Source organism: Rhinolophus ferrumequinum, chromosome X (genome assembly GCF_004115265.2).
Source record: "Rhinolophus ferrumequinum isolate MPI-CBG mRhiFer1 chromosome X, mRhiFer1_v1.p, whole genome shotgun sequence".
In the NCBI taxonomy this organism is placed as follows: domain Eukaryota; kingdom Metazoa; phylum Chordata; class Mammalia; order Chiroptera; family Rhinolophidae; genus Rhinolophus; species Rhinolophus ferrumequinum.
In genome coordinates, this window is record NC_046284.1 from 88,457,907 (window position 1) to 88,475,663 (window position 17,757).

General features: G+C 42.1%; 1 protein-coding gene across 1 annotated transcript in view; it reads left to right on the forward strand.

Annotated features, from left to right (window-relative positions):
- The window catches only part of DIPK2B (divergent protein kinase domain 2B), a 65,082-nt gene that overhangs the window by 14,040 nt on the left and 33,285 nt on the right, over nucleotides 1-17,757 (forward strand). The window contains 1 exon segment of the mRNA XM_033121953.1: nucleotides 11,257-11,521. Coding sequence (XP_032977844.1) covers nucleotides 11,257-11,521 — 265 coding nt within the window.

A 17,757-nucleotide genomic window follows, 5' to 3' on the forward strand; every position in this document is an offset into this window, starting at 1 on the left:
TTATGATTTCTCTATCCGTCTTTATGTCATCACTAAGCTCCTTAAACATTCTTATCATCAGTGTTCTGAATTCTGTCTCTGACAGTTTAGTTACCTCTGTTTCATTTTGTTCCAGTTTTGGAAGTTTCTTCTGATCTTTTATTTGGGACATGTTTCTTTGTTTCCCCATTCTGGCTGACATCTGTGTTTGCTTCGATTTATTAGGTAGATCCCCTAGGGTTCTTGGTTTTTGCTGGGTTATCTTATGTAGTATGTGTCCTTTATAATTGACTCGCACCAGTTCCCTATTCTCCTGTGTGTGTGCTCCAAGGTGACCATTGTTGTGTGTATGTTGTCCTGTTAAAGTTGATCTGTAATTGCTTTTGTCTTGTCAGTATGTGGGATTGACTCTTAGGCTGACTGGTTGTGAGACTTGGCTTTGCCCACAGTGGATGTTCTGCTGCATGAGGATTGACTGCTTAAATGAGGCTTGGCCCCTATGGGTTCTTGTGCCTTTAGAGAATTCCCTATGTGTGTGTCACTTCTAGGTAAAAGCCCGGTAATACTCTGGTTTGGTCTGGAGTTGGCTGCTGGGTGTGTTAAATCTTGCGCCTCTTGAGCTGGGCCTTGTTGTAGGGCAATTTCAGAACAAAGACATCACCAAGCACAAGAACAACAACAACAAAGAAAAAAACAAATACACACACATGTAAAAACAACCGATAACCCACACTCAACACAGGCAAAAATATCAAAAATACAAAAACAAAAGAAAAACGAAAAAAAGCAGTGCCAGTCTTGGCTTAAGGCCACCAAGTAATCTCCAGGTTGTCTGCTGCTGTACCAAAGAGTCCTCTGTGTCTTGTGCAGGCAGAGCCGGCCACCTGGTGCCCAGAGTGACCCTGGGTCTGCAGTTCTAGATTAGTGAGCTATGGGGTCTGGATGGTAGTTTTTACAAAGTCAGTGCACTTTCTGCTCTTGCCTGCACATATGCGCACTGAGAGTAACACAGCCAGCCTTGTGCCCAGGTCTCCTGAGTCTTAGGGCACTTCTTCCGTGTGTGTGTGTGTGTGTGTGTGTGTGTGTGTGTGTGTAGCGTGTGAGATTTCTGAGCTGCTGAAATCCCAGTGCTGCATCTTCCACCTGCTGCTGACCCCTGGGTTTGTCTGCAGTTGTAATTGCCCTGCCCTAGGCAGGGCAGAAAAGGTGGAGGCTGGGGATGGAGGAGTTTTCTCTCTCCCAGCCCAGCAGTGTCACACTCTTCCCAGCCTCTTCCCTGGGTCAGAGCTGCAAACCAGGTATTCCCAGATTCTGAGTGCTACAGCTGCTCTGCAATCTGACACTACTCCTCAGTTCAGGGGCCAGCTTGAGTCTCTGGAAGGGTGGGGGTAAGATTGGGAGAGTGAGGGGAGGGGTCTAGATATGGTGTTTCCAGCCTTTGTCCGGCCTAAAGCCCCGCTGGAGGTCTCAGCTGAGGTTACTGCCTCAAATGCAGGAGAGATCAGCTGTGGGACACAGGGAAAGAGCCCACCTCCTGACTTTTGTGGTCTCTGTTCTGTCTTGGGACCCCCCTGAGTCTCCACAGCTGCAGATGCGGGCTGCGTCTCCACTCCGCTCCCTTCCCTCTTCTCCTGCTCACCTATTTTGCCCACCTTCAAGTAATCCTCATAAAAGTCTCTTAGCTGTTCTGTGTGATTAGCAAAGAGTCCTTTGATGGGTTATAGATGTTCAATTTGTGGTAAGTTCTGGAGGAGAACTCAAGAAGACCACCTCGCTGCCGCCATTCCTATGACGTCACCTCTGATTCAATTTCCTATGGTTTATTCAGAATTTCTTCTTCTTGATTCAGTCTTGGAAGATTGTATGCTTCTAGAAATTTATCCATTTCTTCCAAATTGCCTAATTTGTTGGCATATAGTTGCTCATAGTATTTTCTTAAAACTTTTTTGTATTTCTGTGGTGTCTGTTGTCACTTTTCCTCTTTCATTTCTGATTTTATTAATTTGGGTCTCTCTCTTTTTCTTGGTGAGTCTGGCGAAATGTTTGTCGATTTTGTTTATGTTTTTTAAAAAACTAGCTCTTTGTTTCATTGATCTTCTATATTGATTTTTGGGTCTCTATTTCATTTACTTCTGCTCTGATCTTTACTCGTTCCTTCCTTGTACTCCCTTTGGGCTTGTTTTGCTCTTCTTTTTCCAGTTCCCTTCTGTGTAAAGATAGACTGTTGATTTGAGATTTTTCTTGTTTCTTTAAGTAGGCCTGTATTGCTATGAATTTCCCTCGGAGGACTTGTTCCGTTGCATCCCATAGATTTTGAATTGTTGTGTTTTCGTTTGTCTCAAGGTATCTTTTGATTTCTTCCTTGATCTCATTGTTGATCCACTCACTATTTAGTAGCATGTTATTCATCTTCCATGTTAGTGTGTTTTCCGGATTTCTTCTTATAATTGATTTCTAGTTTCATAGCACTGTGTTCAGAGAAGACCCTTGATATGATATCAATCTTCTTAAATTTATTGAGACTTGTTTTGTGGTCTACCATGTGGTCTATTTTGGAAAATGTTCCATGTGTACTTGAGAAGAATATATATTCTGCTACACTGGGGTGAAATGCTCTAAAAATATCGATTAAATCCAACTGGTCTAATGTGTCATTTAAGGCCACTTTTTCCATGTTGATTTTCTGTCTGGAAGACCTGTCCCTTGTTGTCAGAGGTGTGTTGAAGTCCCCTACTATGATAGTGCTACTGTTGATCTCTGACTTATGTCGGTCATAATCTGTTTTATATATTTGGGAGCTCCTATTTTGGGTGCATAGATATTTTTTTAAATTAAAGTTTATTGGGGTGACAACTGTTAGTAAAGTTACATAGATTTCAGGTGTACAAGGGTGCATAGATATTTACTAGGGTTATGTCCTCTTGTTGGATCAATCCCTTTATTATTATGTAGTGCCCTTCTTTGTCTTTTATTGTAGTCTTTGTTTTAAAGTCTATTTTGTCCAAAATAAGTATTGCTACCCCATCTTTTTTCTCATTTCCATTTGGGTGAAATATCTTATTCCATCCCTTAACTTTCAGTCTGTGTGTGTCTTTTGATCTGAGATGAGTCTCTTTACTCTTTCTGATAGTTCCTTATTGGTATATAAAAATACAACTGATTTCTGAATGTTAATTTTGTATCTTGGTACATTACTAAGTTCATTTATTAGTTCTAATAGTTTCTTTTTTGGTGGAATCATTGGGGTTCTCTATATATAGTACCATGTCATCTTCAAGTAATGACAGTTTTACTTCTTCCTTTCCAATTTGGATGCCTTTTATTTCCTTTCCTAGTCTGATTGCTGTGGCTAGGACTTCCAGTATTATGTTGAATAAAAGTGGTGGAAGTGGACGTCCTTGTCTTTTTCCTCATCTTAAGGAGAATGGTTTTACCTTTTCCTCATTGAGTATTATGTCAGCTGTAGATTTGTCATATATAGCCTTTATTATGTTGTGATATGTCTACTCTATTCCCACTTTGCTGAGAGTTTTTATCATAAATGGATGCTGGATTTTGCCACATGCTTTTTTCTGCATCTATTGATACGATCGTACAGTTTCTATTTTTCATTTTGTTTATGTGGTGCGTCACATTAATTGATTTGCAGGTATTGAACCAACCTTGTATACCAGGGATGAATCCCAGTTGATTGTGGTGCATGATCTTTTAAAGTATTGTTGAATTCAGTTTGCTAATATTTTGTTGAGGATTGTTGTATCTATGTTCATCAGGGATATCAGCCTATAGTTTTCTTTTTTGTAGTCTTTGTCTGGTTTTGGAATCAGGATAATGGTGCCCTTGTAAAATGAGCTTGGAGCCTTCCTTCCTCTTGAATAATTTGGAATCACTTGAGAAGAATAGATTTTGTCTTTTGGATGTTTGGTAAAATTCACCTATGAAGCCATCTGGCCCAGGACTTTTGTTTGTTGGAAGCTTATTGATTAGTGATTTGATATCACTAGTAATAATTGGTCAGTTCAGATTTTCTGTTTCTTCTTGCTTCAGCCTTGGAAGATTGTTCCATTTGTTGCCATATAATTTCTCATAGTATTTTCTTAAAATTTTTTTGTATTTTTGTGATGTCGGTTGTCATTTTTCCTCTTTCATTTCTGATTTTATTTATTTGGATCCTCTCTCTTTTTTTGCTTATGAGTCTCGTTATAGGTTTGTCAATTTTGTTTATCTTTTCAAAGAATCAGCTCTTGGTTTCATTGATATTTTGTATCATACTTTTTTAGACTCTGTTTTATTTATTCCCACTCTGATCTTTATTTTTTCCTTTTTTTCTACTCACATTGACCTTTTTTTGCTGTTCTTTACCCAGTTTCTTTAGGTGTAAAGTTAGGTTGTTTATTTGAGATTTTTCCTGTTTCTATAGGTAGGACTGCATTACTATGAATTTCCCTCTTAGGAATGCTTTTGTTGTGTCCCAGAGATTTGGGGTCTTTGTGTTTTCATTTTCTTTTGTCTCAAAGTATCTTTTGATTTCATCCTTGATCTTATTGTTAACTCATTTATTGTTCAGAAGGGTGTTATTTAGCCTCCATGTATTTGTGCGTTTTTCAGTTTTTTGTTTTTTTTCCTGTAATTGATTTCTAGTTTCACACCACTGTGGTCACAGAAGATGCTTGATATAATTTCAATCTTCTTTAATTTACTTAGATTTGTTTTGTGGCCTAATATGTGGTCTATCTTGGAAAATATATCATGGCACTTGAAAAGAACGTGTGCTGTGTTGGGGTGAGAGGCTCTAAAATTATGAATTAAATCCATCTGGTCTAATGTGTCATTTAAGTCTGCTGTTTCCTTTTCTATTTTCTGTCTGGAAGATGTCTTTTTGGTGTCAATGGGGTACTACAGTCTCCTACTATGATTGTGTTACTGTTGATCTCTGTCTTTCTATTGGTCAATATTTGTTTTATATATTGAGGTGCTCCTATGTTGGGTTATAGATGTTTACTAGGGTTATACGCTCTTTTTGGATCGATCCTTTTATCATTATGTAATGTCCTTCTTTGTCTCTTATTATAGTCTTCATTTTAAAGTCTATTTCATCTGATATAAATATTGCTACTTCAGCTTTTCTTTTGTTTACATTTCTGTGAAATATCTTTTTCCATCGTTTTACTTTCAGTCTACCTGTGTCTTTTGATCTCTGGTGGGTCTCTTGTAGTCAGCATATGTATGAATCTTGTTTTCTTATATATTCAGCTACCCTATGTCTTTTGATTGGAGCATTTAATCTATTTACATTTAAAGTGATTATTAATAGGTCATAGTTATTGCCATTTTATTGTTCATATTTTTGATCTCTTGTTTGTTTGTTTGCTCTCCCATTCTTCTTCTTAAAGAAGTCCCTTTCACGTTTCTTGTAATACTGGCTTGGTGGTGATTAATTCCTTTAGCTTTGTCTTGTCTGGGAAGCACTTTATCTCTCTTTCAATTTTAAATGATAGTTTTGCTGTGTAGAGTAGTCTTAATTGTAGGCCCTGGCTTTTCCTCACTTTGAATATTTCCTGTCACTCTCTTCTGGCCTGCAAAGTTTCTGTAGAAAAATCAGCTGATAGTTTTATGGGAGCTCCCTTGTAAGTAACTAGTTGTCTTTCTTTTGCTGTTTTTAGTATTTTCTCTTTGTCTTTAACCTTTGTCATTTTAATTATAACGAGTCTTGGTGTTGGCCTGTTTGGGTTCATCTTGTTTGGGACTCTCTGTAGTTCCTGGACACAATTGTATGTCTATTTCCTTTGCCAGGTTAGGGAAATTTTCCATCATTATTTTTTCAAATAGGTTCTCAAACACTTGCTCCCTCTCTTCTCCTTCTGTTACTCCTATGATGTGAATGTTGTTATGCTTGATGTTGTCCCTGAAGTCCCTTAGACTATCTTTGTTTATTTTTTATTCTTTTTTCTTTTTTTAAAAAAGATTTTTATTGGGGAAGGGGAGCAGGACTTTATTGGGGAGCAGTGTGTACTTCCAGGCCTTTTTTTCCAAGTCAAGTTGTTGTCCTTTCAATCTTAGTTGTGGAGGGTGCTGTTCAGCTTCAACTTGTCTTTTCAGTCTTAGTTGTGGAGGGCACAGCTCAGCTCCAGGTCCAGTTGCCATTGCTAGTTGCAGGGGGCACAGCCCACCATCCCTTGCGGGAGTCAAACCGGCAAACTTGTAGTTGAGAGGACGTGCTCCAACCAACTGAGCCATCCGGGAGGCAGTTCAGGGAGGCAGCTCAGCTCAAGGTGCTGTGTTCAATCTTAGTTGCAGGGGGCGGAGTCCACCATCCCTTGAGGGAATCTAGGAGTTGAACCGGCAACCTTGTGGTTGAGAGCCCACTGGCCCACGTGGGAATCGAACCAGCAGCCTTCAGAGTTAGGAGCATGGAGCTCTAACCTCCTGAGCCACTGGGCCGGCCCCATCGTTTTGTTTTTCTGATTGGGTGTATTCTGATAGCTTGTTTCCTAAATCGCTGATTCAATCCTCTGTTTCATTTAATTTGCTGTTGATTTTTGTCTAGTGTAGTCTTCATTTTAGTTATTGTATTCTTTATTTATGACTGGTTCTTTTTTATGGTTTCTATGTCCTTCTTTATGCTTACTATCTCTTTGTTGAAGTTCTCACTAAGTTCCTTAAGCATTCTTATAACCAGTGTTTTAAACTGTTTCTGGTAGGTTGTTTGTCTCCATTTCATTTAATTATTTTTCTGGAGTTTACGCCTGTTCTTTTACTTGGGAGATATTACTTTGTTTTCTCATTCTGGCTTCCTCTATGTTTTTGCTTCTATATATTAGGTATATCTCCTATGTTTCTCAGTCTTTGTTGGGTGGCCTTATGTAGTATGTGTCCTATGTGGTCCTGTGGCACAGTCTTCCTAATCACCTGTGGGTGTATTCCAGAAGTGTTCCTTGTGTGTGTTGTGTGTGTTGTCCTTATGTAATTGAGCCTTGATTCTTTTGGCACATCAGCAGGTGGTATTGACTCTCAGTCTGACTGGCAGTGAGGACTGGCCATGTCCACAGTGTATCAGTTGCTGTGTGGAGGCTGACCCTTCAGAGGGGTGTTTGTCCCAGCAGACTCTTATGCCTGTTGAGAGCATCCTTTGGGTGTGCACTTGTGGGGCTAATTGGGTAGTGATCTGGTGTAGCCTGAAACTGGCCTTTGGATGTGTTGTTTCTTGTGTCTCTTGGGGGGCTCCCATGCAGGCCAATTTCAGCCTTGCCTGTGACCCATCCAGGGCTACATAATAGGAACTACAAAGCTATATGCAGTTGGATGATGCCTGTGCCAGACCTGGAGGCATATTGGGGTGGCCTCGCTATGCATCAAGGCCAGCTCCCACAAGTTTTGGGCCTGAGGCTGCTTAGCAAAAAACCCAGGTCACCTCTAGGTCTTTTGCCACCTGCAGGCTGCCCATAAGGCTCAGCTGCTGAAAGAACCTCTTTTTTTTTCCTTTCCCCCTTCTCCCCTCCCCTCCTCCCAAATCCAAGTCAAACCATTGTTTCTCAGTCTAGTTGTGGAGGACGCAACCCACTGGCCCATGTTGGTATGGGTATTATGATCATTGTGCTCTACCCAGCTGAGCCAGTTGGTTGCTGGACACCAGCTGGCATTCACAGCAGCTCATGGCAGCTCACGGCATCCCTCGCTGGCTGCCAGCCACTCACACTGGCTACCAGACACTCATGCTGGCTGCCATCCACCGGCTGTTCACAGCAGCACACAGCCACTCATGACAGCCCAGCTCCAGATCAAGCAGTTGTTCTTAATCTAGCTGTAGAGGGCACAACTCACTGGCCCATGTGGGAATCAAACTGGTGACCTCGGTATTAGGAGCACAGCAGTCCAACCACCTGAGCCACCTGGCCACCCCTGAAAGAACCTCTTTATGTGCATTGGCCAGGCTAGTTGACTCGGTGTAAACAGTGCCCCTGGTGATGCCACCCATGTTGGACAGGGCAGTGTCCCAGGGAGTCATGGGGTGTGGCTGGGGGCTTTCACAAGTTAATGTAGAGTCAGTCCTTGCTCCAGTGCTGAGCCTGTGGCCACCCAGCAAAACACCTAGAGAACACTGTGGCCAGCTACCACTCACCTTGGGCCTACAGATGCCCAAAGCCACCCAACAGAGGCTGCAGTGCAAGCTGTGGCTGGCCTTATGCCACAAAAAGTTCTCCAAGCCATGGTGTCTACTACTGTAAAAGCCTTCCACAGCTTGTGGGGTGTAACTAGTGGCCCAGGAGCTACGAGTGCCTCTGGCAATGCCACAATAGCTGGGCAGTATAGGAATGTAGGGAGTTACCAAGGTGGTGCACGCTTGAATTTTACCAGACCCACGTGGTCTCAGATTTGGCTCTTTGGAGGAGGGTTCGACACAGGAAAGATGGTGACTTCCTGTAGACTACACATGAGGCGGGTTCAACAGGGATAATGGTGGCTGTCCCTCTAGCCCTCAGTCTGAAGCCACAAAACTCAGTCTTTCCCTGTATGTCTCTGGTGCCTCTCAAACAGCTGCCCCTCCTCTGGAGCCCAGGCTGAGTGCTTGCTAGTGAGTGAGTCTGTGTGCAGGCCTTTTAAGAAGATGTCTACGTTTCCAGCTGCCTTCCATCTCACTGGGATGGATGGATGGAGTTCTCACTGATTTTCACTGCCTCATGCTGTGGGGACTTCTCTTTCCAACACAGGACCCTTGGGCTGGGGAGCCCAGTATGGGACTGAGATGCCTCACTTTTCAGGGCACCCTCTGCCTCCAAGGTGTCCCTTCTGGTGCTCACCCACTATCTGTGGGTTTGGGGTCAGCCTGTTTCACGTCACTGCCCCTCCTACCTGTCTTGATGTTGCCTCTTCTTTATATCTTTAGTTATAGGAGTTCTGTTCAGCTACTCTTCAGATGATTCTCAAAGTTGATTATTCTATAATTTAGTTGTAATTTTGATGTGATCCTGGGAGGCAGCAGGCATAGCATTTACCTATTCAGGCATCTGGGACCTTCCAAGTTCCTCACGACATTCTTTTATTCAAGAAAGTAGGTAATCAAAATTGTAAGAATATACATTTTTTTCCCATTCAGTGCCATAAATTTATTATCATTTGAATGAAGGAGAAATGTGGCTTGGAAACCTGTTTATTTGTCCTTATGGGGATACCTTGCATCCATGCATCCATTACAGGTCACCTACCAAATCAGTACCCTCTTCTCAGCAGAGCCTCCTTAGGAAGTGGGGACAGAACAAAAGGACAATGAGCTTATCCCACAGAGCAGGAAGTTCATCCCCACACCACTCCCACCAACTGGGAGACAAGGAGCCCTGAGGTCTGTCCCCCTTTATCATTAATTACCTGTGACTCTTCAGACAAGTTGTATTCAATTTTTGCATCCTCAAAATATGATTGGGAAGAAAGCAAGGACAAAATAATCTTTAAGGACTCTACTAGCTATAACCTCTAAAATGTCACCAATCTGTTCCCAAGATCTAATTCATAAAATGGATTATAGAGGACTAAGCAATGGCAAAGTAGTTAATATTGCAAGCTCTGGAACCTTGAATGCCAATTCTTCCAATTCCTAGTTTTGTGACTTTGGGAAAATTATTTAACTTCTCTTTGCCTCAGTTTCCTCATCTGTATGGTTAATAATAGTACTGCTCTCACAGGTTTGTTGAAAGGTTTAACTGAATTAATACACATAAAGCATTTTTTTAATGACTGGTACACTATAAGTGTTTTATAAATAAGCGTTGTTATTATCATTACCTAAAAGAGCCACCTATTTGTACATTCTTAGTCACAGGCCCTTGGCAGGGGGAAGGGTTGAATCCCCATAAGCAGGAAGAGCTGCAGGAAACCGGCAGACATGTCTGCCTCAAGGTTCTAGGCCCTTCCTTATCTTCCCAGGACAGAAGATCATTTCCCATGGTTGTTCTGAAAATTCCAGTAAAATTGACTCATTGCAAGTTCATGATATGTTGTCTTTTTAACTAAATTTGTGGCAATATTCTTAAACAGAGTTTTTGTGCCTACTACCATTGCATTTTGAATGGCTCTGCATTGCAGAAGGTATTTATCAATAGTTACCTCTACAGCACCTTCTTTGAAAAGCTTGTAGTCTCTTAGGGTAAAGCTGTGTCATATAAGTGAGGAAACAAAACAATCTAGGGTTTGGGGCTAATCAAAATGCTGATTGTTCCAAAACTCATTATCATGAGGTTGCCCAATAATGCTTAAAAATAAGAATTTAAATATTTGTATTTAAATTAAATGTATAACATATCTTATAAGCCTAATTTTCATTTGCAGTATGACCCTCAATTGCTAATAATGAAGGTAAATATTACATTAGTAATTTTTCATGCATAAATCAGAAGAAGATTTAGCATTCTTCCCTAATGGAAATATCTGCACACAACAGGAGAAATGACTGGAGAAAGGTGTCAAGGTGGGGCTTAGGAAATCAGCAGATTGTAACAGGCCAGTACCTCTTCCTTGGAGAGGATTAAAGATTGACCAGGCCATTGTGTGAAATTACATACCTCCTGGATCCCAATAGCTTTGAGTTTGGTGACTGTTTAACAACCACTGTTCTCTGTGATTTGGTTGGTACTGATGACAAATATTTGAACTGAAAGCAAAATTGATGGAGCTGCTTGGGATTTGATATGGAGAGACAGTGGTACAGGCCCAGAATCCTCTTCAAGAACTATGGTTCCAAGACCCGTTGTTGGTCAGAGGGTGGGCTGTTTCTTGAACCAGTGCAGGGAAGGGGAAAGATCATGGGTTTTGTTGATAGAGGGCGCTGGGTTTGCACCCCTGCTTGGCAACATATTTTATGACCTTGAGGAAGGTACTTAAGCTCTGTAAGCCTCAGCTTCCACATCTGTAAAGTGGATATGGGGTATTAGAAGAATCAAAGGTACCAGCATGTGTAAAGCTACTGTCTTTACATGGAGTAGAAATTCAGAGAGCCATGGCTAGTCCTCTGTACCAGTTACACGAAGAAGATAAAGTTTGTATATATCATGCACCTCCTTCACCTTTTCTGACATCATACATACTCTTTCCTAAGTTTGAGGAAACAAAAATTGTCCTCTCACAGAAAGAATATGGAGCACCCAAGTCTAAGGAGGATGGATGAATGGATCAGACAAGCAGATGTTATCCCCTGTCTCAATGTCCCTCAGGCTCTGCTGGTCCCTACTTGTCCCCTACTTCATCCCTCCAGCTCCCAGAAAGATCCTAAAAGGGCTCTTCTTCCAGGTTTGACAACTGGCTGGCCTCGCACCTCGAACTGCCTCTGGACTACTTGCCTTCTTACCCTGCAAATTACTCAGATGATTCCAAAACTTGGCGCCCTGTGGAGATCTTGAGGCTGGTCAGCAAACACCAAAATGAGATCTCAGACAGGAGAATCTGTGCCTCTGCAGCAGCCTCAAGGACCTGCAGCATCGAGCGTGTTCTGAGGAAAACAGGAAGGTTCCAGAAATGGCTGCAGGCCAAGCGCCTCACGCCAGATCTGGTGCAGGTAAGTGTGCTGGTCATGGGGCTGGAGACAAGGGAGTGAGATGTGGACAGACATTCATTCACATCTCAGTTGGAGGAAAGGAGTTGTGGTCTGTCTAAAGTGGCACAAAACAATGTCATGAAACAGAGTGGCTTTTGACAAGAAAAGAACTAAAAAGTTCTAAGTTGCAGCACTTCGAATGCTTTGGAATAAGTAAATTATTCTTCAATTTAAATAGAAGCCAATGCCCTGGTCCATGGAAACCAGCACCTTCTCAGGGCAGCCTCAGGGACCCCAAAGTCTGCCAGCCACAAGCAGCAGAGGCCTGGCCTGGGAGGCGCCGGCACTAGGTAGCAGGTGAACCAGTGAGCACAAAATAGGTAGTTTGGGACAAGTAGGTAGTACTGAGAGAGTCAGGTCCTTGACAATACGGGGACCCTTCCCATTGTCATCCTCCATGCTCTCTGATGTGACCTTCAGTGACTATTTGGGAAACAGTTTCTAGCTGCCACTTCTGGCCTGAAGATCTGACAGGATGACCCTCACTAACCCTCTCTCCTGACAGGGCTTAGCTCGCCTAAAACCTTCTCAGGGTGTCTTTGTCAACCCCCAGACAGCACCCTCTCTTGGAAGCTCCCATACACATGCTATTTCTCAATCCAGGGAGCCCACTTTGAAAATCACCTTCCTCATTGATCTCCCACCATAAAGAAGGACCAAATCTCAGTCATTGCAGAAGTCGACTCTGATAATGCAGCTCCCTCTTCCCACCTAAGACCTCTTACCCACTCCCAGGAGTAGACTGTCCTCAAAACTTCAGTGCATTGCTGGTGCCATCATATTTGCATTGGTCCCCTCCTGTACTATCATCTTCAGTATCACCCTTCTTCAACCAGACCAGCCCAGGTGTGTACCTCTGCACACATCCCACTGGGACACTTTGGGCAGATGGTACCACCTCAGAGGACTGAAGAGCAACTCACTTTCAATAGAGATGGTAAAGAAGAGGTTCACCCCAACCATCCTGCCATGCTGAGGCTGGAAGACTTGAACCAGCACCCTCAGAGGATGCTGCTCACAATCCTTGGGCCACTAACTCCTTCACATGGGCACCTAAGTCTGCCTGGGTACCTTCTGAGCCCTCAGACCTTCCCTTAGCCTCTCTGAGATGAGGGACACAGAACAAAGAGGGACCACAAATCCCTGGATATCTCATCTGTTTGACAAGACCATCTGGCTTTGCTCTTAGGTTGTGTGGAAACTGCTTTGAAATCAGGAGTAGTAGAGTTGTTCATAACATGGCCATTATCTGATATTGAGCTTTACAATGTAGTCCTTTTGCACTCTGTACTTTGTGAGTCTCACTGGCATGGAGTGGAGACAGAATGAGCCAGAGAAAGCCAAGCTGTTCCCGGGGCGGGGGATGGGGGTCATAATCCAACACAAGGGTCTTGGAGTTGGTGTGGGAGACAGGAAGCGGAAGCTTAGGTGAGAAGAACCCCATGGAGGCTTCTCAACATTGGGCAGAAGCAAAGGACAGAGGACAAATACCAAAGTCCATACCAAGGTTCACACCCTAGGTGTAATCCCCATGCACGTCTTTTTCTGCGTCTGTAGACAGACCTTCCATGCACTGGCCTGCATACCCAGTATCTGCCATCCACAGGCTGGCTACAACTAGTACTGAGGCATGGGTAGGGACCTTCTCCGCTTTGCCTCAAATATGTCCCCAGGAACAAATAGAAGTGCCCAGGAAGAGCAAACCTAGATAACACAGAGAATTGTTTCAGAACCCCTTGAAAATCCCATCACCTCTTCTTGCCCCCATTGTTGCTGGGTCCAATGCTGAAAGACACAATTTGTCAAGGCACTAGCTCCAGACTACCTCTACCTGGGACCTGGAAACCATAGCAAGGGACAGAATTTCCTGGTGAACAAGACACACTTGAGATACCACAGACTTTAGGCTTTGAACTAAGGAAAACTCCCTCTTTCCCTCACCTTCTAGACACTTCCATAATAACAATACAGTGGAGATTATCCCAGGGGCCCAGCAAGTCCAAAGCAACCTGCCGGGTACATCTAGTATCACCTACCTTGATGATTGTTGACATTATGGTATAGGCAAAAGATCCCTGGGGCCTGGAAATGGTGATTTAGTCCTGATTCTGCACTAAAAGCTGTGGCAGAACAAGAAGGAGCAGACACCCAGGAAGAGCAAAGAGTTTGTTAAGACATAGCCAAAGCCATAACCATTTTCACTTTTCTTTGGGCCTCGCTTAGCCCATCTATTCATTCCCACCAGAGATTTTTCCTTTCCTTATAAAAAGAGGAAAATATCAGCAGCCATTTTACAAATTCTGGACAAACCCCATTCTTCTTCCATCCAACGAGCTCAAGATCATCACCATCCCATTTTGGCATTCTCCCTTTCCTGTCCTCCTTTCCAGAGGTCCTATGCCCTTAGGATTCTACAGTATGACCAAGGTGCTCTGCACCCTTTCCATCCCAGGCCTCATCCAGGCAGCAACTAAACTACATGCTCTTTCCTTCTTAGAAAACTCACCTATCGGATGGTTTCAAATTGGCCCATCATCGACAAAACTGGGTGGGGGCAAATTACCTATCCACCCAAGAGTTGAAAACATGTGTGCAAACAAACACTTATATGTGAATATTCATAACAGCACTGTTCACAATAGCCAAAAGGCAGAAGGAACCCAAATGTCCATCAACCAATGAATGGATAAACAAAATATGTTATAGCCACAGAATGGAATATTATCCAGCAATAGAAAGGAATAAAGTAGTGACACATACTACAACATGGATGAATCTTGGAAACATTATGCCAGACACAAAAGGACAAATATTGTATGATTCAATTTTTAAGAAATATCCAGAATAGGCAAATCCATACAGACAAAAATCAAATCAGTGGTTGCCAGGGGCTGATGGGAAGAGAGAATTAGGAATGACTGCTTAATGGGTACAGGGTTTCTCTTTGGGGTGACGAAAAAATTCTGGAGTTAGAGCATGGTGATAGTTGGACAACCCTGTGAGTGTACTAAAAACCGCTGAATTGTACACGTTAAAATAGTTAAAATGGTACATTTTATATTATGTGAATTTTACCTCAATTTTTAAAAACGAAGAATAAACATCATAGAAATGGTGGCAGTGAGGTGAACCTCTTGAAATCTCCCCTGGAATTTACAACAAATTGAACAGCCATAATTCCACCAAGAACTCCCTGTGCATCAGACAGGCAAGCCTAAGAGATACACAATTGAAATCATCTAAAGGTGGGCAAATTGGGCGAGCAGGGGAGGAAAGAAGAGGGAAGAGTGGAGACGGAGGCTGTGCCACCTGCAGGAGGGACACACACCAGAGCTCCTAGCTCCCTGCATTCTGGAGCTACCACAGTAGTGTGAGAGGGAAGAATTCTAGAGCTCTCCTTATGGCCCACACTCCCGCCAGAAGGGTCAGCATATAACACGGCTGAACCCAAAGCTCATGGAAGAGACCTCGAAGCAAAGACTGAGGAAACAAGGGTGAGAACTGTGATTTAAGCTCTCACTGCCAAGCAGAGAACAAAAGGCATAAGCAGGGCATATAGCCAGCCCCTCCTTACCCTCCCAGAGCTCACCCCATCCCCACCTGCCCAGTGCTAGAAGTAGAACGGCAGCAGTGTCACATCAAAAGAACAGAATATTTGCAGTTCTGAGAACTGCAACCTGCAGCCACTGACTCGCAGCCCAATTAGTTCTGGCAAAGGGGAGAGAGCCTTGAGTGCAAGATTTGTTCTGCTGGTGGTCACCACCATTGCTCAGAGCCACCTCTCACAATCCACCCCACCCCTGTTCCCACCTACCTGCAGATCCCTGCAGGAGTAAACGGAGTCACTGAATCACACAGGCCCTGAATCTGGTGCAAGAAGAGCTTAGGAACTTCAGAAGCTCTCCACATCCCCCCATGGAGGTGGTACACTCAAACCCAGGCAACCTGCTCAAAGAGGAGTAGTCCACCTTCCAAGGAATCCCCCCATTGTGTGAGAAGCCAGAACAGTGCAGAGAAAACATAACACTACAGCATGAGAGAGAGAAAATAAAGCACTCTACGAACACTTCCTGGTAAGCAAAAGAAAGACCTCTTCCTATCAATCTGTTGCAGATCCCACTCCTGTAGATGCCTAGGAAGGGAAATAATAATTCATTAATTGCCATGAATAACCAAGGTAACAAGGCAGCTCAGAAAGAAAGTGAAAAGTCTCCAGAAAATGAACTTAAAGACACGGAAATATGTGACTTAAATGACAGAGAATTCAAGGTTGCAGTACTGAAAAAACTCAATGAGATGCAAGAAAACACAGACAGGCCTTTTCACAAACTCAGAAACACAATCAAAGAACAAAATGAACATCTTAACAAAAAGATTGAAATTTTAAAAAGAAACCAAATAGAATTTCTGGAGATTAAGAACTCAATAAAAGAAATGAAGGATGAAATAGCCAGCTTAGGTAAAAGAGCTGACCAGATGGAGGAAAGAATCAGTGACATGGAAGATAGAAATCTGGAAATGACACACATTGAAGAAAAGAGAGACATGAGAGTTAAAAGAAATGGAAGAACTCTACAAGAAGTTACATACTCCATCAGAAAGAGCAATATAAGAATAATGGGCATACCAGAAGGAGAAGAAGGGGAGAAGGGAACAGAGAGTATATTCAAACAAATAGTCGACAAGAACCTCCCAAACTAATGGAAAGAACTGGATCCTCGAATCCAAGAAGCAAATAGAACGCCTAATTCCCTTAATCCCAACAGGCCTTTTACAAGACACATTGTATTGAAGCTGTCAAAAATCAACGACAAAGAAAGAATCCTCAAGGCAGCTAGGGAAAAGAAAATGGTAATCTACAAAGGAAAGCCTATTAGATTATTATCAGATTTTTCAGTACAAAATCTACAAGCCAAGAGGGAGTAGACTCAAATATTCAAACTATTGAAAGAGAGAAATTATGAGCCAAGAATAACATATCCATGTAATTTTACTAACAATTGTCACCCCAATAAATTAAAAAATAAATAAATAAATAAATAAATAAAAAAGAATAACATATCCAGCAAAGATATCCTTTAGATATGAAGGAGGAATAAAGACCTTTCCAGACATACAGAAGCTGAGGGAATTTTCTAACACACGACCTGCACTACAAGAAATACCGAAGGAGAGTATTCAACCTGAAACTAAAAAGCAAATAATGCAAAACCATGAGTAGTATTATGAACAGAGAGAAGCAGGAAATGGTAACCCTACACCAAATAGGACACTATACTCTTAAATATAACATACAGGATAGAGAACAAATAAAAAAACACTTTAAAAAGAGGAAAAAGACTTGCTACTGCAGCACAGAAATCAACTCACAGATTAAACAGGGATAACTTGTGCAAAAAACCACATGAAATGAGAGAGAGTAAAGGTCTAAACCGGCACAAGGGAATGGAGAAAGTAAGCAAGCTGAAAAATATGGAATACTCTAAATATGAATCTTTCTTTTACATAAACTTAATCGTAGCCACTCAAAAAAAATCCAGAACTGAAATATATAACATAAAAAAAGAAGAAACAGAGGGAAAAATCATAGAATACCACCACACTAAAATAATAGACAACAACAAAAGGCAAAGAAACAATAGACACACAGTCCTACACAAAACCAAAGATAGAACAGTAGGAAATACTCATATATCAATAATCACCTTAAATGTAAATGGACTGAACTCACCAATAAAAAGGCACAGAGTAGCAGATTGCTTCAAAAAACTAAACCCAACTGTATGCTGTCTCCAAGAGACACATCTCAGCTACAAGGACAAGCATAGATTCAAAGTGAAAGGGTGGAAATTGACACTCCAAGCAAATGGTATTTAGAGAACATCAGGTGCAGCTATACTGATATCAGATGAAACAGACTTCAGGGTGAAAAAGGTAACAAGAGACAAAGGTGGACATTTCATAATGGTAAAGGGGACTATACAACAAGAAAACATAACAGTCATCAATATTTATGCCCCCAATCAGGGAGCACCAAAATATACCAAGCAACTACTAACAGAACTAAAGGGAGAAATTGACCAAAACACAATTATAGTAGAAACCTAAATACATCATTGACAGCTATGGATAGATCATCCAAACAGAAAATAAATAAAGAACTATCAACCCTAAATGACGCATCAGATTAAATGGAC